The 27,553-nt window shown below is 40.1% G+C and overlaps 1 protein-coding gene across 1 annotated transcript in view; it reads left to right on the top strand.

Moving 5' to 3' along the window:
• LOC102877262 (double-stranded RNA-specific editase B2-like) overlaps positions 1 to 27,553 on the top strand; it is a 337,013-nt gene that overhangs the window by 215,619 nt on the left and 93,841 nt on the right. The window contains exons 5-6 of the mRNA XM_006888956.1: positions 19,896 to 20,064; positions 24,543 to 24,694. Coding sequence (XP_006889018.1) covers positions 19,896 to 20,064; positions 24,543 to 24,694 — 321 coding nt within the window. The remainder of the gene's footprint in view (positions 1 to 19,895; positions 20,065 to 24,542; positions 24,695 to 27,553) is intronic.

The following is a 27,553-nucleotide window of genomic DNA, read 5'->3' as shown; positions in this document are numbered from 1 at the left end:
ATGGAAAGGCATTTGACTGTGTGGATCATGACAAGTTGTGGTTGACTTTGAGAAGAATGGGAATCCCAAAGCACTTGACTATGCTCATGAGGAACCCATTACTGGATCAGGAGGCTGTTGTGCAAATGCAGCAGGGGTCCACTGCCAGGTTTGGAATTACAAAGAGTGTGTCAGGGATGTATTCTCTCTCCATACTTGTTCAATATATATGCTGAGCAAATTATTTGAGAAGCTGTACTCTATGAAGAGGAATGTGGTATCAGAATTGGAAGGAGACTCAACAATAACCTGCATTATGCACATGACACAACCTTACTCACTGAGAGTGAGGAGAATTTGAAGTACATGTTGCAGAACATCAAAGAATGCAGTCTTCAGTGTGGTTTGCATCTCAATATCAAGGAAACAAAGATTCTTACTATTGTACCAATAGGCAGTGTCATAATGGATGGAGAGGAGATTGAAACTGTCAGCAGCTTCACTCTGCTTGGATCCATAATTAACACCCTTAGTACCAGCAGTCAGGAAATAAGGAGATGCATTGCACTGGGAAAATCTGCAGTTATGAACATTTCCAAATTATTGAGGGGTAGTAATGTTAGTTTGAAGACTAAGGTGCATGTGATTCAGGACACTTTCCAATCTTTCCAATTACTAGCTATGCATCCAAGACCTGGCTAATGAATAAGGATGACAGAAAAAGGGTTGATGCCTTTGAGCTGTCATGTTGGAGAAGAGCACTGAACATCCCCTGGATAGCCAAGAAAATGAACAGATATGTCTTGGAGAGGGTGCATCTGGAGTGTTTCTGAAGGCAAGAATGATGAGGCTTTGCCTGACATACTTTAGACATGTTGCTAGGAGGTGTCCTGGAGAGGGATGTGATGTTGGGAAGGATGGAGGGTCGGTGAAGGAGAGGAAGACCCTCAACCAGGTGGATTGACATGGTGACTGCTGCAATGGGCATTGTGTGTTTCAGGAAGTGTAAAGATGGCCCAGGATAGGACTGGATTCAGATCTTTTGTTCATAGGGTCGCTATGAATTGTACTCAACTCAATGGCACCTAACAACAACAACATTATAAATTATCTTACTTTCTTATTTTCTTTCTCTGTGTTTTCTTTGTTACTGTAGAGGAATTCCACTGACTTTTGTATATTGATCTTGTATCCTTCCACTCTACTAAATTGGTCTATAGCTCTAAAAGTATTTTTGTGTTCTTGTTGAATCCTTGGGGTTTTCTGTGTGCACTATCATATCATCTACATATAGTGACAGTATCGCCACTTCTTTACCTATCTGGATGTCTCTTCTGTCCTTCTCTTGTCATATTGCCCTAGCAAGTACTTCCAGTACAATATTGAATAGAAGAGTTGGCAGTGGACCTCATTGTCTGATCCTGTTAACAAGGAAAATGTTTTCAGCCTTTCTCCATTGAGAATGATATTGGCTTTTGGTTTTTCATGTGTACTTTTCAAAACGTTGAGGAAATTCCCATTTATTCCTATTGTCTTGAGTGTTTTAACTAGGGAGGAGTGTTAAATTTTGTCAAAAACCTTTTCTGCATCAATTACTGGGATCATGTGATTTTTGTTATTTGCTTCATTAATGTGATGAAATACATTGATTGGTTTTCTTATGCTGAACTATCCTTGTATACTTGTTATGAATCTCACTTGGGAATGATGAATTATCTTTTTGATGTGTTGTTGGATTCTATTGGCCAAGATTTTGTTATAGATATTTGCATCTATATTCATGAGGTATATTGGTCTGTGGGGGGTTTTGGCAGTATTTTTGCCTGGTTTTTGTATTAGGGTTATGATTATTTCATAGAATGATTCTGAGAGTATTCCTTCTTTTTCCATTAAAATAATTTAAGTAGAATTGGTACTAGATCTTCTTTGAATGTTTGGTAGAAGTCAGCCATGAAGCCACCTGGTTCAAGACTTCTTTTTGTAGGGGAATCTTTTTATGACTTATTTAATTTCTTTTGAATGGGTTTATTGAAATATTCTACATTTGTCTATGTCAATCTAAGTACAGCATTAGTTTCAAGGAATTTGTCCATTTTCTTAAGGTTTTCAAATTTATCAGAGTACATTGTTTTTGTTTTGTACTATAGAGTCAGAACTGACCCAGATTTGACCCTCCAGAGGGTTTTCAGAGGCAGTTAACTTCACAGGAGGAGGTTCTCCATCCTTCTTCTGTGGAGCTGCTAATGGATTTGAACTGCATGCCTTCAGGATTGTAGCACAGATTCTAACCACTATGCCACCAGAGTTCCCTAGCTTTTCATAATATTTTGCAGCCACTGCTGTCAGGCCTCTGGCTACTGCGGGCAGGACCAGTCATTGCAACCATCCAGCAGCTACAGCTGCAGCCATTACCCTGCTGCAGTCCAGAACCAAGTAGCAGAAGAGCAAGGGGCATCAGCCACCACCAAGTCTAGAGCCATCTGCAGAAAAAGGCTCTCCACCAGAAGCTTCTGCCATCACTTTCCTTCTTTTACTTCAGCCACAGTCTCCCGTACATGACAGATATCATGACTGAGATCATCAGTAGAAACAAAAAGAGATATCAAGCAGATGGATTCCACTTAGACTTGACATATTTATCCAAACATTATGATTGTGTTTCCTCCAGAAAGACTTGAAGGTGTATATAGGAATAACATTGATGGTGTGGTAATATCTTCAATTTTTTGGTCTCCCAGCTAAAGGTGAATATATGTTCATCCACTTCAGGACACCCCTCCCCCTAGGAAGACAAGTTCATATACTTTGAATTTCCTTGGCCGTTACCTATGTGGTGACATCAAAGTAGAGTTCTTCCACAAACAGAACAAGTTGCTGAAAAGGACAAAATGTTTCATTTTGGGTAAATACATTCTTCATACCTGGACCAGAGGAAACCTCAGAAAAAGTATTATTACAGATATTATGGATTTAATTTCATCTGGTTCTGTAGAATTATTTGTGACTTCTTTTTTTCTTTTCTTTAGTTTGTCACTAGTTCATCAATTTTACTGACCCTTTCAAAAAACCAGCTCCTGGTCTTGTTGATGCTCTCAACTGTTTTTCTGTTTGCTATCTCATTGGTTTCAGCTCTTGTCCTTATAATTTTCTTTCTTCTAGAGTCTGTGGGGTTATATTTTTGTTCTTTTTCTATTTGATGGAGGTATTGAGTTAGGTCATTTATTTTACCTCTTTCTTCTTTTTTTGTACGTTTTGCTGCTGTCTGTTTGTTGACAACTTGACAGTGATACCCTAATGGTGGTAAGCACGATGGAAATACACCACTCTGGGAAAGGATCAGAGAGTCAATCCAGCTCAATTTTACTGGGGACTGCAGTGCATTTATATACGAACATGTCAATAGAAAACCCAGAAAAGGTGGGTGTACAGACGTGGGACATGCAAATTGGTTAGGAGAATCTCAGCCTCCTGCGAACCACTCCCAGCTAAACAGATGCAGCAGCCATCTTCCCAGGTGGGGAGCTTTCTCAAGCCAGTGCAGCCAAACACAGGGGAGCTTTCTCTACCCCATATTAAGGGTCGTTGGGAGGCTTGCACTTATCTGTAGCTTATATGATCTGTCCTGGCCAGAGGTGCTCCCTTTCCTCTCCAACATTCCACAACAACATTTGCCTGTTAGTATGAATTACCCCTTGAGAACTGTTTTAGCTACTTCCAGAGGTTTTAGTATGCTGTATTTTCATTTTCATTTGTTTTAAAGAACTTTTTTAATTTGTTCTTTATTTCTTCTATAATCCAGTCGTGTTCTAATAGGGTGTTATTTAGTTTTCATGTGGGTGGTTTTGTAAGCTTTACCCTCAGTAGTTAATTTCTAGTGTTACGGCATTATGATCTTAAACAATATATTATTTCAATGTGGGTTTTTTGGTGGTTTTTTTTTAATTTATTATGGTTTGCTTTGTGTCCTAATATATTCTGGAGAAGGTACCATGTGCACTTGAGAAGTAAATTGACTTTTAGTTGGGTGTAGTACCCTGAATACATTCACAAGGTCAAGATTGTATAATTTAGATTTTCTGCATCTTTGTTAAATTTCTTTTGAGTTGACCTACCCTTTGGTGAGAGTTGTGTGTTAAAGCCTCCAACCACTATTTTGTTGCTATTTCTTTCTTCAATTCTGTCAACCATTGTTTTATGTATTTTATTATTTGGTGCATAGCTGTTGACCAAGGTTATGTCTTCTTGATCTATTGTGCCTTTAATCATTATATAGTGCCCTTCTTTATCTTTATGATAGTTTTCATCCTGTAGTCTATTCTATCAGAGATTAGTATTGCCACTACTGCTTTTTTATGGATGCCATTTGCTTGTTTTATTTTTTTCCCACCTTTGATTTTGAGTCTCTATTTATCCTCATTTCTTAGATGTGTCTCTTGTAGACAACATATTGATGGGCTTTGGTTTTTTTTATCCATCCTGCTACTCTTTTTAACTTAATTGGTGCATTTAGTCCATTGACATTAAGTGTGATTATTGGTGTGCCAGAGTTTATCATTGCCATTTTGGTGTGTCGTTTTTCTCTTTTTTTCTAGTCATGATGGTCCATGCACTCTCTGTGTAAAGGACTCTCCTTAAAATTTCTTGAGTTGATCTTGTTTTCACAAATTCCTTACATACCTTTTTTTTTCTACAAATGATCTAATTTCTCCTTCATATTTCTTGGAGAATTTTGCGGGATACAGGATCCTCAGCAGGCAGTTGTTTGTTTGTTTGTTTGTTTTTAACTTTGTGTAAATGACATTCCATTGTCTTCTTGTTCAGATGTTTTTTGCTGAGAAATCATAACTTATCTAATTGTTTCTCTTTTGTAGGTGATTGTTTTTTCTCATCCTGCTTTTAGATTTCTATCCTTATATTTTATGCATTTAATGATAACATATCTTGATGTTTTTTCCTTTGGAGTGTACTCTATTTCACTGAGCTTCTTGAATGTGTATTTCTCTCTTCATAATATCTGAGAAGTTTTCTTCTGGTACCTTTTCCACAATTTCTCAGTAATTTCCCTCTCTCTCTCTCTCTCATGTTCTGGAAATTCAAAGATACCTATATGGATTCTTTTCATGCCATTCCACATGATTCTAATATTTTCTTTATTTGCTTTACATTTCATCTGATTTTTCTTTTAGTAAATTTCCATTAAGGCTCTTGCCTTCTAGTTCACTGACTCTTCCATATTTTCTGTTCTACCTCTTAGTCCCTCCAGTATGTTGGACACTTCTTCAATTTAGGTCTTAGTATTCTGGATTGCATTTTCATGCATTTCTGTTATTTCCACTACAGTGTTGGCTGTATCCTCTCTGTCTTCTGATGTGGTTTTTGGGGGTTTTTTTATGTTCTTGTACCTCTTTATCTAAAGTTTCAATTCTTTCTTCCATCTTTTGCATTTTCTTCTGTACTTGTTCAAGTTTCTTCTCAACAATTTATTTTTTCTGGCTTCTTCTGTCTCTGAAGTATTCACTTTCTTGATGATTTCTATTGTTTCTTCCATCATTTGCATCTTTTTCTTGTATCTTTTCAAACAATCCCACATCAATATGTTTATTCTGATTCTCTTCCTCTAGGGTATTCACTTTTATTTTTGGCTCCCATGGTTTCTTCCATCATTTGTACCTTCTTTTGTAGCTATTAATATGACTCCATATCAATATATATCTTCTGTCTCCCTGACTTAGGTATCCATTGGGTTTGCAATATGCTCTGTTTGGTTTGGAGAAGGCTTAATTTGGTTTTTCACAATGTTTGAAACTGCCTGTTGCATTCTTGACATTATGTGACATTGGCATGTGTAGGCTGTTTCTATTGTGTTTATGTAAGTTGTTGATACCTCCTATCTGTTTGATGTTATGGATTTGTTGCCAGCTTAAAATGTTTAATCTATGAGGTTGGCTACTCACTCTACTGAAAGTCCTTCTGAGAAAGTTTGCCTTTCCTAAAATTCTTCAGGTTCTCTCTGGTCTGCAGTGCAGTCCTGCAGGAATCTTGCCTTATTGTGCTCCCCTTTCTCAAACACTATTATCCACCTTTCTCTGTTCTGTGACAGAGTGATGTAAGACCAGGTACTTCACTTAAGCAGTTTCTGTCCAGGGAAGCTTTCACTCTGTCACTTCAATGTGCTGGTTGAGAAAGTGGGTCTCTCCCCTGTGTGTAAGTAGCACCTTGTCCCAAACTCTATTTGCCTCTTTGGTCACTGAGATGACCCCACAGCAGCAGTGATCCCTAGATTAAGAAGACTTTCTCCAGTGAGTTTCAAGCCCTTCTTTCCCCTGTACCTAAAAGTGCTGTCTCTAGGGAAGTGTTTCTCACCTGATGACATTTTCTTTCCTGAGTCTTTTATCTACCCTTTTTCCTCAGAAGTGGCCTAGAACCAGGAGTGCCAACTTAGGCAGTGTTTCTTGTGTCTTCTCACCACAGTTTGTGGAGTGTCTTGGCCAGGTTCCTCAAATCTCTTCTCTATCCTATCTGGTGATTCAGGGGGAAACTCTTTGCTTCAATCTTATAATAGGTGAAGGTGATATCTTGTCATGATCCCTTCTTGACTCAGGGGCAGGGCATATCTGTTGCAAGCAGGAAAAAGAAGCAATGGTAAATGGAATGGCATGGGAGAGGGGCTTGCAGCCTCTCTCTCCTAGAAGCACCATCTGCTGGTATCTCTTTGGGGGTAAAGGCTCAGCTCAGGTGGGCTGGCTTAGGGGTAGAAGTATCTGTTGTTGCAAGTAGAGGAAGAAGCAATGGTAGAGAGCTGGCTGCCTCTCTGTCCTGGGAGCATCTGCTGGTGTCTCTGAGTCAAAACTGGGGACTCTTAACTGATTCATTAGTAGGTTTTCAGAGGCTATAAGTTGCACAAGAGAAGATTACTTATCATTCTTCTGCCAAGCAGCTGGTGGGTTAAAACCATCCAAGAGCTACCCTCTTTAGATTAGCAGTGCAACTGTCTATAAATGATGCTACCAGCTCTTTCTTAGAACACATAGAATAATTTAATTAGACTAAGGACCATGGTCACATCAACACACAATTCTAATCATCACAATCACCTTGAGTCAAAGCTTACTCAAAGGCAGCTGCCTACTCTTGCAACTGAACCAATATGGCTCGTGCCACCTACACTAAAAGCTTTTATCACTGTATTTTCTTTAACAGGAAAGTTTTCTCTCTTCCACCTCTTGTATCCACAGATCAAATTCTGTCTGTCTTTTAAGACTCATTTCAAATTATAATCTCTGCCAGAGTCTTTCTATAGATGAAATGTAAAATTTTCTGTCTCTCTCTTCCATAAATTCTAGTGGTGCTCTGAGTGTAGCACTTACTTGACACTTAACAGCAAACCAAAAGCCAGAACCACTGCCATCAGGTGGATTCCAATTTGAGGCAATTTTCCATTGAGTTTATGAGGCTGAAAATCTCAATGGAAGCAGTGTCCATAGTTATTACATATGATGTCTTATTTTGTAGACATTAGTGTCTCTAAGGGAGCTCTGATAGTGTAGTCCACAGGGAGTTGCACTGCTAACCTAAAGGTTACCTTCTCAGATGGTTCAGATTCTACCAGTGACTCCTGGGAAGAAAGATTAATAATATCCTCCTGTGTGATTTACTGCCCTGGAACCCCCACTGAAGGGTCAGTTACAAGTTAGTTCCAACTTGACAGCAGTGGGATTTTTCTGTCTCTAAATCAAATCTCAGAATACATAATAAATTCTATGAAGGACATGCTTGGCCTTAAAAGTCTGTGTCACCTGTACTAACAGAGCATGATATGAGATAGGGATTTATGAAAACTGAATAAGCAAATACATTTTTGGACAACTGTCACTGTCTGTTCACCAGTAACCTAGGCGACATCCTGGTGGGAGTAAGCACGACGGAGATACATCACTCTGGGAGAGGATCAGAGAGTCAATCCAACCCAATTTTATTGTGATCTGCAGTGCACTTATATACAAACATGTAAACAGGAAGACAGGATAGGGTTGGCTTACAGACATGGGGCATGCAGATTGGTTAGGAGAATCTCAGCCTCCTTTAGACCACTCCCAGCTCAACAGGTGTGGCAGCCGTCTTCCCAGGTGGTGAGCTTTCTCAAGCCAGTATAGCCAAACACAGGGGAGCTTTCTCTACCCCATATTAAAGGTCATTGGGAGGTTTGCACTTACCTGGAGCTTAGGCCATCTGTCTGGGCCAGAGGCCCTTCCTTCCTCCCTAGTATCCTACAATAGACAACATTCTTGCATTGAACAAAACTGATTCTGGAATCAAGTTGAGAACTACTGTTGTTGTTAGGTGCTGTCGAGTTGGATACGACCCATAGGGACCCTGTGGACAAGAGTTCAAGAACCCTGTCCTCTCCTGTGTCATACTCACAATCTCTGACACACTTGAGCCCGTTGCTGCAGTCACTATGCCAGTCCACCTGGTTGACAGTCTTCCTCTTTTTCACCTTCCCTCCACCTTTCCAAGTATGAGGTCCCTCTCCAAGGAAGAGCCTCTTCTAGCAAAGTATGTAAGACAAGGTTTAGCCATCCTTGCTTTCAAGGATCACTCTAACTTCACCTTATCCAAGACATATCTGTTCTTTTGGCATTCCATGGGATACTCAATACTCTCCTCCAACACCACAGAATTAATGAGGGGCAAAAAGAACTCTCTTTTTTTCTCCAGCATCTATTTGGAACCAAATGAAAATAATCAGAATGGTGCCAATGTTTAAATAGTTAACCATCATTAAGAAAAACTTTTGAAAAATTATTCTAAATCTTATTTTCTATTATTCTAACATCTTTTTGCATTATGCAATCTTTACAAATATTTCGGTCTCAAAATAGCTTTCTCATTAACCTTAGCAATTGGTGTATTGGATGATAAACATTTTATTTAGAAACTGGCTTCCTGGTTGTCTTCAAGTTAAGTGAGCAGCTTGACTCACTTCTGCTCTTTACAGAATTAAATGCTGTTTATAAATTATTGTCACTTCAACCTCTTGAACCCTTCCCTACTGAGAGGCTAAAATTTGACACAGTGTGTGCAAAGCAAAGCATGGCCAATTGAATGACCAAAGGACTTCACAAAGATGCTAGAACTTTTTCAAAAGGACTGAAGCTTAGGTATAGACAACTTTCAAAATTGTTTTGTCAATCCTGGTGAAGAAAACACAAGGATCTTGTGTTTTTGTGTTCTGTTTTTGCAGTCATTGTAGTAGGGGGCTTTGTGAGTAAAATACACAAATGTAATACAGTTCTGAAAAGTGTCAGTATTTTCCTGAGATCAGAATGTCAGTTAAGTCATGACAGGGAGGGTGAAGAATACAACAGCCATGACTTTTAGTAGGCTTTTAGATATGCATAAACAGACACCACAAGGAGAAGCCAGATAAGCACAGACTTGATGAGGAGAGCGCATAGGAGACAGTGGTAGAGTTGAGGCATAGCTTTGCCAAAGCGTTAAAAGAAGCCAGACATGATAAGCCAAACAACTAGAGCACACAGGTAGCAGGTCAAGAATGAAACAATTTTTTTTTATCTCATTCATCTGGTAGGAGTGTCACCTCATGTATGTGACTGATCAATCCTTTGACTACAATGAAATGGGATGTATTTTCTTAAGCCCTTCCTTTTCTCTCCAATTTTTCATTCATTGCTCTTGTTGTATCTGTAGCTGCTGGTTTTTCTCTTCTCTTTCTTTTCTTGCTTATTTGTTATCTTATAAAGAAAGGCCCAACATGTGTAGAATGAAAAGAGACAATCAGTCAGGGTTTAGAACTAAGTTCTTAAATTAGATCAACAAGTAAAAATCACTTATTATATGTCTAGTACATTGGCATTTGGAGAAGCAAGTATTATTAAGGATAGACAATTCACTTTAGCATATCTTTAGTTCCCATGCAGTATTTTTTTAAATAAAATTTTATGTTTTGATTACGATTTTAACAAAAGTTTATAGAAAAGTTAGATTTTCATTCATTCATTCATTCATTGTACTTTCTTTCCTTCATAATTATGGTTTTTTGGGGGTTTGGGGGGTTTTTTAATTGAATTTAATGAAACTTTACAGAGACTTCGGGTTTCCAGTCATTCATTGTTGCACTTTTCTCCCTGCACACCCCACCCCCAATTCACTTTTCTCCTTGTTGATTAAAAAAAAAAGATTCTTTCATTGCTATGAAATCCCTCCCCCAAGTCCACTGCACTGTGCAACCTTCATTCTGGACTCCTTTCATGACAATAATGCCTAATCACATATTCCTTTTTTTCATTCCATCTCCCTCCTTCCCCCTTCCCAAGTTGATTTTTTATACTAATTTACAAAATTCAAATACCTTGTTTTCAAAAACAGAATCTTCCAATTTCCCTCAAAGACACACCCCCATATCATATTTTGAGAACTTGTCTATACTGGTCATTTGCTAGAAAATTCTAGAAAAGAGTGGAGTGTGGCCACATACAACAGAGGATCTAAAACCCATATATTGAAATGTGTAAGAGTAAGTATGGTTCTTTCTCTTGCTCTCCTGCTAAAATATTATACCTGTACCTACAATACTATTGTTGTTGTTATGTGCCTTGAGTCGCTTGCAACTCATAGCGAACCGATGTACAACAGTCCTAAACTCTGCTCTGTCCTGTGTCAATCGCACTGTCTCTGACACTCCCATCCCAATTATCCCAGTCACTGAATCAATCCACCCCATAGAGGGCCTTCCCTTCCTGCGCCATCCCTCCACCCTCCAAGCATGATGTCCTTCTCCAAGGACCGGTCTCTCCTCACAACATGTCCAAAGTATGTTAGACGGAACCTCAGAATCCTTGCCTCCAAGGAGCCACCTGGTTTAACTCTTTCCAGGACTAATTTGGTTGTTTTCCTAGCAGTTTATGGTATTCTCAATACTCTTCTCCAGCACCTAAATACTATAGTCATCAAAAAATTAAATGTTACCTAACTAGAAATAGACTTAAGTCACTCCAAGAAGCTCAGGCCAGCCTTGCTAGGGGTTTTCAGATGAAAATGGCTTAAGCTCTTTGAAAGTGCATAAAGCCTCCTTTCCAAAATCTACTGGGCACAGACACCAGTTAACACTATGTAGGGATTCTTCTGATGGCTCCATCATAGGGTGAAAGCACACTTGAAATTGAGGGGAAGCAGAGGTTAAAAACTGTCCATGGCAGAGAGATTATTAAATCTAAATGGAGACAAAGCATAAGCATGAACAGATTCTAAAGATTATCTATTTGAACAGAAGTAAGAATATACTTTGAATTGTGTTTTCTTCCATTTGCCATTAGACTCTGGCATGGCAATTCCATTTTAGAGTGGAACTGTGTTCTAGAGGACTTTTATAGCTGTTCTTTTGGAAGTAGATCACTAAGCCTTTCTGTTTGTTTTTAAACTTTATTGTGATTTGAGTCTGAATTTACAGAGCATATTGGTTTGCCATTTAATCACATTTTGTTTCATATTTTCCATATAAATTTTCTTTTTAAAGCATTTTTATTAATGTTGTTATCATTCATATACATGTTGTTTCATGAATGTATATTGTATTTTATATAATCTTTCCTTTATATTATATTCTGTTCATGTATACTGTGGAGATCCCTCCTTACTACTAACTGCATTCATGAAAGCATGTAAGCCAGCTACTTCACACTTCATGCCCTAATATTCCACTTTTGCATAGCCAATCACTGATTTCCCCAACCTTATCAAACCAGTAAGTATTCTGAGATAACAAGCATGTCCCTTTTGCTGAAGAATCCTCATTTCAACTTGGAAACTTTGAGCATCTGCATCACAAGTGAAGTCCAGAGCAAGTCATCAGGTTGCAGCAACCAATCCTAGTGCACAGTTTGGATCGTACTCTCTTCATCTGGTTGGGTTCTGGCCAACTCATCCCCAGCCATTTACGTTTAGGTTCAAATAGGCATTTCCTATAAACTCAGGAGTCACTTCTCCTTGAGTTCCAGACCTGGTCATCTCCTCACTTAGCCCTACCTCTCACAAGGGGCCAAGCTGACAAGCCAGGGGTTATCATAACTTCCTACTCCACAAACCAAAAACTTTTTCCTGCACATCCACACATCTGTGAGTGTTTGATGTGCAGTGCTAAAGTAACATGTCTAAGATCAACCTGCTTCTCCAGTATTGTATGAAGGGACCCCTTTTTTTTTATAAACCCCATTAATGCCAGAAGCAGAAGCAGGCCATAAAAATTCTTAGCTTAAGGCAAACACGAATGCCCCGGGTAAAGTCTTATCTGTCCTTGCAAAGTAAAGAATTAACTAGTGTCTACCTGACACAAAAAGAGTAAAGGTGGGCGAAGTAGCCAGCCCATCAAAAGCCGACCCACATGACTGATCCCCCGACCCACCAACCATGATCTCAGTCTCCCTGCCCCAACAGGGGCACCCAGGAGAGCCATAAAAGTAATTGGGAGGGGGGACTTGGGGCTTTTTCCCTCACCATCTTCCTAATGAGGGAGAAAGTCTCCACATGTGGAATTAATAAGCACTCTTGAAATTTTCAGATGTGTGATTGGATATCCTTTGAGGGGCATTTCATGGGCAGAACATTGTATACCTCCCAATTCCACTTTTGTGATCCAAGTGATTGTTATGACTGAGCATAATTCAATCTCAAGTCCTGGAAGTGGACTCTGATGAGCACCAATTTTACTCTGCCTCAGAAGCCAAACAGCTTGTTTCAGTTTTAAAACGACAGTCTCATCCTTTTTTTCCTTTTTCCTCCTCTCCTTTCCTACTTTCCTTTTTTTTTTTTCAAATAATATCTTCAATCGGAAGTCCAATGTGGGTTTACAAATCCATTCAAGTGCAAATCTACTCAGAGTACTGGATGGGACTCAATTATTCCCCTTAACCAAGCCCCAGTACCCACTACCAAATTCAGCCTTTAACAAGCTGATCTCTAGAGCGTATCTTCCCTTTTAGTACTTCCAATCAAGCATTGGCTAGAGGCAGAATTATAATTTGTAATTCCACAATATCTAAGTGTTCATTTATATCATACTTCTTTTAATCTCCCTCCCGCTTTTAAAATTGGTTCGCATGTAACCACCATACAAACTGCATTTTAAGCATGCACGTTGTGCTCCACACAATACCTTATATTCAGTTTTTGTCATATAATTATTACCTATTATCACAATGTCTCCCCGAGACCTTGCTGATACTCTTCCCACTCTGTCTTTCCCTCCAACCTCTACTATCCCAGTGATCATGTCCTTTCCTCTTTCTGCCCCCATTTCTCCCTCTTTTTTGTTTTCATGCAATCATTCATTTAAATTAGGTTTCATTCATATGCATTGTGTTTTATAGTCTTTCATTACCCTGTGTTTCATGCAATCATTCATGTTGTTATTGTTGTTGTTATTGTTGTTAAGTGCTGTCCAGTTGAGTATAACTTATAATGACCCTATGAACAAAAGACCTGAACTTTGTTCTATAACTGTCTTTGTTTCTCTAATGTTTATAGTGTTTCCAAAGGCCTGTTGTTTAGGAAGTGGGTACCAATCCTGGTTCCAAGCCTGTCTTAATCTGGGAGCTCTACCAAACCCTGTACACCATGGGTAACCATTATGACATTTGACACAGTAATGACCAGCATTGAGTATCACAAAAACGCCAAGTTATCCCAGTACAGCCAACTTTCAGACAAGTGCTGTACCACTTAGAACAATGTTCTTTCCAAACACAATCAACAGCAGGCACCCACCAGGTCCTGATTCACTTAAACAAGATTTAAGCTGATTGTTGACTAAACCAAAGAGACCAATCTGCTTACACATTATTGTTAAGGAAATAAAACAAACAAACAAAAAAAAAAAAAACACTGAAAAGAAAACCGACCCACCAGTTTACATCTGACTTTTAACTAAACAAATAGAACCTACCCTCCAGAATCCAACTGCTTCACATGTGAGCCTCCAAACTGGAGACTTAGTCAGGACCCAACCAAATTTTAAATACAAATGCCCACCCATCAGGTCCTGATTGACTTAAACAAGAGGCTTTTGTTGTTGTTTTTAAATAAAAACTTTGTTTTATACAGGGTTACTTATGAAGTTTATATATATATTGTTCTTCACATTGGAGCTTTCGAGTTCCCTTACCCACCCCTCCCTCTACGTATCAAATTGTGCAACCGCATAATTACCCCCACTCCCATCCTCATCCCTCTGCTCTCCCCTTCCCCCCTTAGATCCTCATACATGATTTACTAGTTATCTATTTCTACAATAATGGTCTTCTAGGGATTGAGTTATTTCACTCAGCATAAAGGTCTTCAATAGTATTCCGTCATGTGAATGTATCATAATGTCTCTATCCATTCAATTATGGTTAGACATTTCAGCTGTTTCCATGTTCTTGGGAAGGTGAATAAGGTTGCTATGAACCCTGGTGTGCAAATCTACATTTGTGCCTCATCAGTTATTATCCTCTCGGGGTATATCCCAAGCATTGGAGTAGCTGGATCATATAGAATATCTATGTTCTGCTTTTTTGACCAGTGACCTGTGTCTATTATTACACTGTCTCTTCAAGTGGAATTGACTCTTTTCTATCCCTTCACACTCCCCTTTCCCATAAGCTGTCCACTAAACTCTGCTCTCTATTGTTTTCCACTCTTCTCCCTTTTTTTTTCATTCCCTTTTTCCTTTCTTCTTTCCCAGATCTGTAGCCTATTGGCAAGAAGCTGCACCACAATCCCAAAGGCACACTGCCAAAACCTACAAACTGCTCCATGACAAAAGGATGATAAATTGCCTCCAAAAAACTGCCAGAGGGCCAGCTATGGGTCCACTCCAACTCGATAGCATGCCACCACAAAAACAACTAGATAGCTCTCAACTTTTGCATTAATGGTCTTATGCAATATTTGTCCTTATGAGATTGAGTTAGTTCACTCAACATAATGCTCTCTAGTCCCTCCCATGTTACTATAGTATTTTTTCAAAATCATTGCTCCTAAATGCTGCATAGTATTTGACTGTTTGAATGTACCACAATTTCTCAAGGCTGTTTCAATTTTCTTGCTATTGTGAATAACGGTATTATGAACATCAATTAAAGTTTGCTATTCTTACTGGGGTGAGATGATATCTCATAATTGTTTTAATTTGCATCTCTCTTAGAACTGGGGATTTTGAACATTTCTTCATGTGCTTATTAGCCATCTGAATGTCTTCTTTGGTGAAGTGTCTGTTCATGTCCTGTGCCCATTTTTCTATTAGATTATTTACCTTTATCTTGTTGTGGTGCCAGGACCCTCTCTTGTGATCCATTTTGGAGTGGTCACCTCTAGTAGCTGGGCACCATCTAGATTTTTTTGGTCTCAGAGTAGTAAAGGTTAAGGGAGTTTTTTTCTTTCCATGAATCTTTAATGTTCTTTACTCTTTGCTTTGGATTGGGAGAGAGCAACAGTTGCACCTTAAGTGGCAACTCACAAACTTGTAAGATCTGAGTGCTACTTAACAAAAACTGAAGGTAAAACGTTCACTTTGTTGTCTAAATACTGCCAGTTGAACTTGATGACCCATAAGACTATGGTTCTGAGAACCTCCATCCAATAATTCTTTCCCTCAGGATGGTTATAGTTAAGGAGTTTACATAACCATGTATAGTCATGGGTCTAGTCTTTTCACGATCTGTTTGTCTTGTTTGTCAGGTTATGTATATACTTGTGTATTGTTTGTTGTTACTTAAGATACAAGACTGTGTGTCATTGTGTTTACCTTTGTTGTCTCTATCACCTGTTCACCCCTCTCTCTGTCTTCCCCTCAAACTTTAATTTTGAGACACCTCTGGGTAGGTTCATTCCTCCAGATGTCATTTAGCAGCTTAGTGTGCATCTAGGGACTCCTGTGACCTCATAAGTTCTCTTTAAACAAAAGTGACTAACACTGTAAAGACATTATGTTTATGACCTGTTTTTAAGGTTTCGTTTTGTGTTTCATTTACAGGGATCATGTACATTTTTGTTTTAGAAGAATTCTTTGGATTATTCTAAGAATGCAAATGGTCCAACAAAAAAAAGTACTTCACCAAGCCTTAGATAACCTTTACATAAACTGAACCTTCTGCCACCCAATGACCCTCCATTGGATTTCTGAGGCTAGAAATCTTTATGAGTGGGAGATCTTTCTCCGCCTGAGCATCTTTTGGTTAGCAGCCCAACACCTTGCTATCAGAACTCCTTTTACATGTTAATTGGAATGGGTTTTCTTCAGTTGTCATGTATATAATTCAACAGCTCTTGTCTTTGTCAGAATCAACTCATAGAGGACCCTTCAGCATGTTTCCAGAGTTTATACATCACGTGGGAGGAGATAGCCCATCTTTCTCCCAAGGAGGCATTGGTGGACCCCAACTGCAGAGTGGCCTGTCTCTTGTGTACAAGAACATTAAAAAATAATAACTATATCTTAAGACATGTGGCAAGTTTCCCTAATTCGGCCCCTGACAGAGCTGCTGTGGTTCTTTCACTCAGTCAAACATGATGCCTAGGAACTATAGAGGCCTAATTTCATAATTAGCAAGATGAAATCACAAAGTACATTGTGTCAGAGGTTTTCTAAGTCAGAGTGCTGAAGAGCAATGATTTCAGTCTAGAGACTAAGGTAAGCCTGGTCCAGGCCATAGTCTTTGCAGTTACTTACTATGCATCAGAATGGTGGACAATCACTAAGGATGTCAGACGAATAATTGATTATCTTTGAGTTGTGGTGCTGGAGAAGAGTATTGAACATATCATGGACTGTCAAACAAACAAACAGATCTGTCCTGGAGATGGTGAAACCAACTTGCTCCTTGGAGACAAGGATTTTTAAGCTCCATTCACATACTTTGGGCATGTTGCCAGGAGGGACCAGTCCTTGGAGAAGTATATCATGTTTGGAAGGGTGGAGGGACAGCAAAGGAGCAAAAGACTCTGGGTGAGATGGATTGACACAGTGACTGAGATCATGGGAGTAGGTGTGTCAGAGACAGACTGGTTCAGAATTGGGCAGGATTCAGAGCTATTATACACAGGGTCGCTATGATGTACATAGGGTCATTGTGAGTACCTGTCAATTCAATGTTACATAACAACAGTAAGAAGTAGCTGCTATCTAACCCTGATAAAAGTCATGGACTGAGGGGAAAGATAAGGATCGACAGAGAGGCCTATTCTATTCTAAATTCCCTCCTGGGAGCTAGTGAGGGGTTTGAGGAAGATGAAAAGTACTGCATAATGGAAAGCATTATTACCTGCTACTTATCTTCCATCTGTCCTGAAGCTCTTGGGCGAAAATAAAAGGCTTTGTGATTTCCGACCAGAAAACTAGGCTCATTTTCATTGTTGTTGATTTGCAACAACATAGCACCCTGCCTTTCAGTGTAAATAGGACTTTCTGGAAGCAGAAAATCCATACCATAAACATGTAACACCTAAAATACAGTCCCAGAAATGAGGCGAGGGCAAAGCCAATGTCCAGGGGAAGGCATGGGGCCAGCCTAGCATAAAGCATTTCTGTTTGGAGGGGAGACGCTGCCCACAGCCTGCTGCTTGTGATTCGGGACACAGACGCCTCTCACCTGTGGCTGCCTGCATTAATCACTTCTCTGCTAAATGTTCACGTTGGGGATGCTGTGTGGTAGAAGACTGTGTGATAACTGATTGCAGCCATCAAGCAGGAATCCAGGCTGGCCTGCTGCGTGGTCACTTACGGCTGATGAGTTGGCACTGAACTAGAAGAAATGGAAGAGGGGCCAGTTTCCACCCAGTCACTCTTCTGGCCCCCCCAGCATCAGTCTGTAAAATGCCGTTCTGAAAAGGGACGTGTTTGGTACAGCATTCTGCTGTAACTCAAGTGGAGCTCGTCCCTGCCATTGGATCAATACGCCTTTAACGCCTCTTCAGGGCTGCACCGCAGCAGCCCTCAATGCCGATGTTATGCTTTTTACAAGTGCTCTTCAGGTGCAGATTGCTGTATGAGACATTGTGCCTCCAACTCTTTTAAACCACTGAACCTTGAATTCTGCAGATTTAGAGATTTGTTCAAGCTTCAGGACAAAGCTTAGTTAAAGCAACTAAATCGGAAAAGCAAGTGTCTCTGGGCTGTATGGAGAGTGCCCTATGGAATAAATTACCCAGATCTTCTTATATGACTTCAGGTCGAGGCTTGTCTAGAATCACAGAGCTCTGGATGAACTTGGTCATGTGGCTTCAGCTGCTGGCATGGATTCTGTGATTTCTAGGCCTCCCAGGTGGCTGTGAGGGGCAGCAATGATGTACTCTTTGATCTGAAAAGGTTTACATGCAGGAACATGAAACAAGTAGATCATTTGTCCCAAGCAGGACTTATCTAGTTTACCTTGTGCTGAGAATTTGCATTTCCACCCAAATATATGGAATTAGCATCTCCATTTTAACAAGGACTCCAAATTTATGCATATAAGATAACAATATATGAACAATTTCTATGTATGTATAAAAACAGATGGGTGTTTTAAAGAACCAGCTAGAGGACATGCTAAAATACAGATTAATTCAGGATGTCTTTGGTGGAAATACAAATTTTCAGCTGGAGGTCAAATGATTCGAACTGATTCGAAGCCCCTATTTTAAGATTTCATAGATATCTTGCCTTTAATCTCAGATTATGGCCCAGTGGCAAATGCAGATCAATCAGGAGGATGAAACACAACATTTTTCAACCACTTTTAAATATCTTCACCCTACTCAGGTCATCAAAAAAGTCCTAATTAAACTATAATTTTCAAATTGGAGGACAAAGCAAGCATTAAAATGTCTGGGGGAGTAATGAAGAACTAGTTGCTGTCGAGTTGCTCTCTACAAACAGTGATCCCGTGCATGTCAGAGTAGAACTGTGATTCACAGGTTCATAGTTTAGTCACCACAGGGTTTTCAATGACTAACTGTTCTGAAGTAGATTTAAAAAGTCTACCTTCCAAGATGTTTTTGCTTAGACTCAAATCTCTAACCATCTGATTAAGAGCCAAGCACATTAACTGTTTGCATGGGTAGCACCCATTTCACCTTGCCCCTTGGAACCTTCACAGATGCTCCCTGCTGAAGACACAGATGTAGCACTGAAGTTTTACTCTTCCAGTCCAGGCCTTTGGCAAGGTATCATTATGTCATTTCTTTGCTGGAGCTCACAACTGTCCTGTCTCTATTACACTTTCGTTTTCCTGTTGTTGTTGTTGTGTACCATTGAGTTGGAAACAACCCATAGTGAACCCTCCAGTGGGTTTTCAGAGGCAGTTAATTGCACAGGAGGAGATTGTCCATCTTTCTCCCTCAGAGTAACCAGTGGATTCGACACACATGACTTCAAGATTGCAGCATGCATCTACATTTCCATCCAATAAATAAAAGCCTGACATCTCTAATCTAACTATTTAGGGAAAACTGTAGGATGATCATGTTTGTCTTGTTTAAAAGTAAGTAGAGTTTTCTGAATAAGAACTTTCAGTCTAATTGAGTGGCAGTGGAATGAGAAAAGCCACATCATAAACAAAGTAGAAACAAGATCGTCCAAAATGCACCTTCCATAGTCCATAAGCAAACTTCCTGGAGGCAGCAAACTATAGTTTATTTCAGCCTGTAATGTCAGTTCCCCTTTTAAAAGACAAAAAACTTTAAGAAGTGCTTTTGTTAGAGAATCAACTAGACTGGATGCAATAGGGTCCTAAAGAGTCTAGTGATACCAAGGCAAGAAAGATTACGATTATGTCTAAAGTGGAAAAGTAAGCCCCCACAGAAAGGAAGGTGATGGGGAACCTTCAACAGTGTATCCCTCATGCTGTTTTAACCACCTTTCTCTTTGTCTCTCTCCCCAGGCTTGGATGTCAGGCAAGCTCAGGTAATCGCTCTGTCATCTGGCACCAAGTGTATCAATGGCGAGTACATCAATGACCAAGGACTGGTGGTCAATGACTGCCATGCAGAAATTGTGGCAAGGAGAGCATTTGTTTACTTCCTCTATGCACAGCTGGAGTTGCACCTAAGGTAAATGGACCGCTGTGTGTGATGGCTTGGCTTGTGTTCCCCCAGAATCCATCACGGAGTCCTGGACCTAATTATTGTGGATTTGATCCTGTTTGAAACTAGAGTCTGGTTTTTTATGCAGATAAGCTCCTACCAGTGGAGGCAGGGTCTTAAACTTAATCACACTGGAGTCAAACAAGTAGCAGAATTGGTCAGACAAGAACACAGGGGAACGAGGAGGACAGCTGGTGAGAACAGCTGCATCTACAAAATCTAGAAACATGGCTGGCGACTTCTAGAAACTAAATAGACAACAAAGGACCTCTTCCTAGAGCCATGCCCTGAATTCAAACTCTCAGCAAAAAAAAAAAAAAATTAAGTTCTGTTCTTTAAAGCAAATTACCTGTGACATTTATGTACAGTTGTTTTCATTGGGTTCTGTCACATCAGCTCCAACTTAAAGCAACAAAAATCCTATGTTGAAAGAAACAAAACATCCTCGTAAATTGTTGCTTTCTTTGAGCCCATCACCTCACAGAGGGTCTTCCTATTTTTTTAGCTGGCCCTCCACTTTACTTAACATTAAGACTTTCTCCCTGGCTTAGACCCTCCTGATCTATTAGTGACTTAGAGGGACTTTTTGGTATTCCACTGGAGAAAATACACCTGTCATTTGGACATTTATAGTAATGATTGTTTTCATAAGTATATGATATTCAGTCAGTTTCAAGGGGCAAGAAGAGCTATTCCACACTCAGCTCAAAATGTCTTTTCTCCTTTATCCCAGCAGTTTTCCTACTCATGATGAATCACTGTGAGCCAAAATGCTTAAGTTTTTATTCAGGCGGTTGACAATTCTTTAAGCACTGACAGTGTTGCTATGCAAACTGGTAAAATATTGAAATACCAGACGTCTTCTTCATTATTGTCATTTCTCTCTCCAGTAAATACTCAGCTTGCCTATGAATTATCTCGGCAGACAACTTTCAAGCACATGTATAGCACACCCACATGCCCTCATGCACACTGACACATCTTGTCATGTGCCCATCCCAAGAACTAACATGCCAATTATGTTCTGTTCAAACACTCAAGGGGCTCTTTAAAGGATGAAATTTGTCTATGAATACAGGATGCCACAAATAAATGCATAAGAAGGTAGCACAAGTTCTTTCTTCTTGAGGCTGAGAATGCCTTCTCAAGAAGAAAGGAAACTCTTGATAAAGAGGATTGATAACCTATTTCATACTGTGTCAACTTCTAGCCAACGTACTCCTCCAGTTAATTACTCATACTCTAAGTACAAAGGAGACTAGGGAAAAGTCTGTAAAACTGACTAGAGGGCTATAAAGATGGGCCCTAAAAGCAAGCTGCCAACTCAGATCTGATTTAAACTCTGGGCTTAAATGAAGATAATAATCAATTCACCACCAGCCCTTCAATTACTAATCTTAAAGATAGCCTGCTATTTAAAAAAAAAAAAGAAGGAAAAACATACACTAGTAAAAAAAAAAAAAAAAAAAGAAGCAGCAGCACACACACTGTATCATGGGAGAGGAGAGCTATTGCTTTCTCCCTCTGAAATACATAATTGCATTGATCAAACCTGGAAGTGTGTTCAGTAAGAGTATTATGTTATTTGGATCAATGTTACCTGCTCCCTAGTAAACTTTCACTCCAGCCATGGAAAGATGCCAAGTTGACATTGACTCCTAGGTTCAATTTTGATGAAATCATGGCCACTTGAAGCAGAACCCACATCTCATTAGTTCCACCAGTTTTTGTGCTTTCTAAAGAGGTAAACAGAGAGCTCACAAAAAGGTTGAAAGTATTAGCACCTTCATTTTTAGCTTTTTATCATGAGGATTTCTCAATCAAGCTAATCTCTTAGAAAGTTCATGATTTCTGCAAGACCAACTGGGCTGCCGTCAAGATGACAGACTATCAAACAGGCTTCCACTTTTTTTTTTCTTTTCACTACATTTCTTCCTAGGGCTACAGGGCTCAAATCCCTTAGACTTCTATTACTGTGTCCCTTACCAATGAGCTCTAGGTATATAAGACAAGTACATAAGGTTTCATTGTACAGTTCTTTTCCTTCTTGAGTCAGAGGAATTATTCTTCTCTTCCTTACTTCTCCCTTCATACCCATAACCCTTTACTTGCTCCATTTTCTAAGACCTTGTCCTCAGATAATATGACCAAAATGGCTAGTGATGGATTTTTGTCCCCATGGCCTCTCCTTCCTGAAAACTGCCTTTTTAATAAGGGTATTTGTTTTCAAATGAAAAGGCCCTGAGCCCTGAAGAAATATTCTCTAATATTGACATTTCCAGTATTCTGGTGGCATTGCACTTAGCATTTATAGGAAGTAAGCTGTCCCCTGGGCCAGCATTTTTCACTTAGATGTATTAAACAGGAACAAAGAAACAGGTGGATTTGAGCCTAGAGTATCTCAGATGTGTTCCTCAGTTCTACTTTCTACTCATAATTATTTGATTGTTGTGAGTCTTTTTGCCAGAAACTTTTCTTCATTGTGTCTTCCCACCCAGCCTTTCCTCGCTTAGATCCTTTCAAGTAGTGCTTCTCAAATCCATTAAGTTGGAGTCGAAGTGAGGATTTACTGTGTATTCATCCAGGCCTATTAGCACGTGCAGAGGCCACATGAAGGGAAGAAAGACTTAAAATAGATGTTCGGCACAACTCACATGAAAGCGGTGGCATAATACACTCAATTTTTATCTGAGCCTCTGAACAGTGAGCAATAGCCAAATATATTGCTCCTCATTTGTTCCAGGACACTCGTCAAGGGTGTGGCCAGACTGGATGTAGGGAGACAGGGCTGGAAGTGGTTCAAACTGTAGGCAAAGATTTCTCCTAAATGGTCTATTTGAATCTGGTTTTAATTGTTTTTGGTCAAACATTCTTCTAAGTGTTACAGCACTGGTCTATCCGTTTGCTGTACAGAGGTAACTTGTGGTTGCTGTGATGCTGAACACTGTGACACGGATGTGTCAAATGTGATGTTACCCATAGTCGACAGTGTTTGGTGGAGGTCCCCAATAAAAAAAAACAAGCTTGGAAGCAGGAGTGGCATCTACTTCCGAAATAGCTTGCCTCCGGAAACCCTATGAACTCAGAGAAACATAAGTTATACAAGTGTTCAGGTCTTTCATTCATAGGGTCGCTATGAGTTGTCAATGACTCAATGGCACTTAACAACAATAACACAACATCCAACAGCTTGCTTACGTGGAGATATTTCAAAATAATTGTTGTAGTTGTATGTACTATAGAATGCAGTTCAGCCAGCCTCGGTCATGAGTTCTCTATATGCTAGTGCAAAATTCAAAGGCAAGTGAAACTCCGGCCTCGCCCTTCAGTGAGTGGAGGACGAGCAGCAGTAGCAGACAGTGTGAGCCCAAGGGAACCCCAAGTTCAAAGTCCTCTGAGAGGCTGTCTCACAATCCAAGCCTCACTGTGGGCAGGGGGTGAACCAGGCAACAAGAGAACAGAAGAACCTTGGCATGGGGGTTCTCAGTCTGTGAAGGAAGTGGCTGTGGAAGTGTTTTGCAGGGAGAATGTTCTGAAAATCCAAGTGAAGGAGGGAGACCCCAGTAGCGGGCGCAAAGGCACAGATGCAGAAAGGCATGGAATGATGCTTCAAGGGTTTCCTGGGGAGAAAAGTTCTGCTCTGCTGTGTGATCTTAGGACCCAGCAAAACAGAATCTATCATCGTTGGGGCAGAACTGTGTCAATACAACACAGTACTGAGAAAGAGTAGGGGAAGAAAAGTCAAGTGTCTGTAAATAATGAGAATAAAATCTAGAAGAGAGGAAATACAGGCAAGTGTCTTCCCCCAGCTCTCTTTACAAAGAGACCTCTCATATATGAATCTAACACCAGCTGCAGGGATGATTTTTCAAGGGCAAAAGGGGTCTATCCATCAAAAATTAGGAGACTTGGCTTTTTTTGAGCATGCACTCTCAGTCATGGTTGGCTGCAAAAAGCAAAGCAAAGGTTCATATATTTAGATTCCGCACTCGGTGCTATTTCTACCTTGTCATTCCGCTGTCAACTCCAGCCACCTTTTTAGAAGTCCCTTCCTTCCTTCCTTTTAATATATAAACATGTTCTCTTCTGATGCTGTGTAAAATTAACAGCCCACTGTCAGATCTGGCCACCAGGAGGAACATTTTGTGAATTCACAGGGTGATAGTTTTATACGTATGTAGATTCGGGTTACTATCATCAGAGAAATCTGGGTAAAAGATAAACCCCAGTGTCAACACTGAGGAAGGATGACAGTGGCAGAACTGCTAAGGATTTGGTTCACTCATTGTGCTTTCACTGCTGAATGTTCTGGAAGTCATATTGCCAGGGGGAAACAACATGCACTGTGAAGAAGTGGGGGCGTGGGGAATAGAAGTGGGCAAACCACTATACAAAACAAGACAAAAACATTCATTTAGTCGGCATGTTTCTGGTTTGGTCCCTAGCAAACGGCGCGAGGACTCAGAGCGATCAATATTTGTACGGTTAAAAGAGGGCGGCTACAGACTGAAAGAAAACATTCTGTTCCATCTCTACGTGAGCACTTCCCCCTGTGGAGACGCGCGCCTCAACTCTCCCTACGAAATCACCACCGACAGTAAGAGACAATGTTTTTACCTTTCTTAACAAAAATAAAACAAGTCAACCACCTGAGCTTTCCTCTGCCTGGTAGCTCTGTTCTAGGCTAACCCTGCTCAAAGGCTGTTTCCAGACCCACATAGACACAGAAAGTGAATTGCATTTCTACAACAATCTGGGTCATTCACACCTCCAAAAATCTTGGTCTGAAATGCCCATCTCATTGGCAGAAAAGTAGTTGCAAAATCAAGATTAGCTACTTTAATTGCCTTAGTCCTCTACTGCATTGTAATAGGTCAGGCAGTCCCAACATCCCCTGGCTGGAAAACAGAAAGAATAAGAATGTAAATTAGAATCTCATGGAGAGGGTGCAAATGCCAAGTGCCTTTGTTAACCTTTGTTTGCAGCTTTGGGGGAAATAAAGTGGAGTTGTGGGTTGGGTTTTGTTTTGTTTTGTTTTGTTTTGTTTTTTTAACTGAGTCAGTGGAGAATAGTGTCCCTAAAAGAGGTCTCTATCTCTCAGAGTCTCACTGGGTGATAATGCAAATCACAAAGTGGCCTTCCACAGGATCTGTTCTTTCAGTGAGTAGGGGAAAGGATACAGAAAGCATCCCTGCCCCTCACAATCCCTCCTCGGTCATCTCCCTCTCTCAAGAAAAGTGATTCTGTGTGTTTGAGCAGTTGAGGAGGACAGAGGTGAAGTCCCATCTCTGTGTAAATCTGATTGGTACATGATACTAGTATTTTTATCATGAAAGGAAAGAAAAATTATTGAGGGCTTAATATGTTTGAACTATTCTACGATTTGCAATCTATGTGTCATATACAGAGAAAGAAAGTCAGTTTCTAGATGCACAGTTAAACACTTTACTAATGACGGAAAGATTGACTGTTCAGAAGCACCCACCTACCCAGAAGCCCCTTGGAAGAAAAGCCTAGCCATCATGGCCATAAAACCCTCTGGAGAATAGTTGTTCTGAAATACATTGGGTTGCATTAAGCCAGACCCAATTCCTTGGCATTGGAGGTAGAGGGAAAGAGAAAGCTGTGTGGTGGCATCGTCCCTAATACTTAGTGGTACTGCTAACCCCAAACCTGCACTTTGCTGGCAGTTTGAATCAGCCAGGCCTTCCACAGGAGAAAGATGGGCAATCTCCTCGCATGTGTTCTACAGCTTGGAAACTCAATAGAGGGTCAGCTGTGAGTCAGAACTGGCTCAATAGCAATTACACACACACACACACACACACACACACACACACACTCTATGTTTGTGTCCATATTCTACATATACACTTCTAAATATACTTCAGAAGCAGTACTAGACAAGTTGGCTACAGTCAGTAAAATGAGCAGATAGTGACCTAGTCCTTATTGAGATGTTAAGACTAAAAAAGTTTCTTCTGATTTAAATTATGATGCATGTGGCTATGATTTGCCATTTCAGTGTTTTCACGTATACAAATTCAGTGGCAGTAGCTACACTCACCATGTTCACAATCAGCTGTTCAACTTGAGTCTTCCATCACTCTGACACCCAACACCCTCTAAAGCAATGATTTCTCCCCTCCCACTCCAGTAACCACCAATATGCTGTGGTATTTACATATTTGCAAAGGGTTTATTCCTGTGCTAAGACGAAATATAATTAGAAACACAATGGGCAATGCAGTTATTACAGGTTTATTTTTGGCTTTCCAATTTTTTCCTGTGGAAGATTACACTTTTGTTCTAATTACCAGAGTGAGGAAGAATAAACATTTGTTGAGTGCCTGCTGTGTCCCAGGCTTATAAGAAGTGCCTTTACCAAAGATAAAGAATGTATAGGTGGGGAGTAGATTCTTTTTTAAATCCTACATACTGTTAACCTAGTTCTCTAACCAACAGAGTGGGCACTGAATCACAGAAAATAGGTTGCCAACTTTTTTTTTTTTTTACAATCTCATCCCTATCCTCATCAGAGAGCAGTTGGGCAGAATTCTCCATAGTGGGATCCTAAGTAACATTTTTACACCCTATAGAGATTAAATGAGAAAATCAAATTGACTTGAGAATTGAGGAAAGAAAGCACCGTAAACAGTAACTTCAGAAAGAACTACATCATAAAGGAAAGGAGCTCTGGTGATATACTGGTTGAATATTTGACTACTAATTGAAAGGTCCATGGTTCAAATCCACCAACTACTCTGCAGGAGAAAGATGTGGCAGCCCTAGAAATCGCGTGGGATACTTCTTTTCTGTCCTGTGGGGGTCACTAATGTCACAATTGACCGTTTTGGTTTTCCTGTTGGAGGCACCATCAAGGTGGGGGTCTGGAAGGTGGAGCATTAAAATGTAGGGCCATTCCCTGCAGATTGCTGCAAACTTGAACAATTTAACATATTACTTTCCACCATATAGCTCTCAGAAAAGGGTTAAAATACAAGCAGAAAAGGTGAAGTAGAGTTTGATTTTGTTTCTTGATTTATTCATGCAGCTGAATCTACATGTCATCAATGACCCGTATTAAACTGTAAAATCTGTCCATTAGACAGCTGTTTGGCGTTGTTATCCTGGCGTTTCTTTTTCAAGGCTTGACCTCGTGGAGGCCCAGCTCAGGGGGCCCTCTGACTCTGCATTGAAAAAGTCCTCCAAAAGTTTTAGGGCTCCCCCTCATTTATCAAGCTGCTTGCTTTGCTGATTTGCCCCCCAGGAAGACTCAGAAGAGGGCTGTGAGGAAACAGGAGGGTTTGGGCCTGTTTCCAGGCTAGCTGGTCCGTCTCCAGGGGAGGCGTTCTAGCTCATTGAGCTTTTCGTGTCTCTGTACATTGGGCACCAAGTGCAGCCTCTCTTCAGCCCTTGATTCCAACTTGCAGTGTCAGTGGTTTAGAAAAGCAAA

This window comes from Elephantulus edwardii, unplaced genomic scaffold (genome assembly GCF_000299155.1).
Source record: "Elephantulus edwardii isolate Elephantulus edwardi_28Jun2011 unplaced genomic scaffold, EleEdw1.0 scaffold00073, whole genome shotgun sequence".
NCBI lineage: Eukaryota > Metazoa > Chordata > Mammalia > Macroscelidea > Macroscelididae > Elephantulus > Elephantulus edwardii.
The sequence above is the reverse complement of the archived record's forward strand: the minus strand, read 5'-3'. Positions and strand labels throughout refer to the sequence as shown.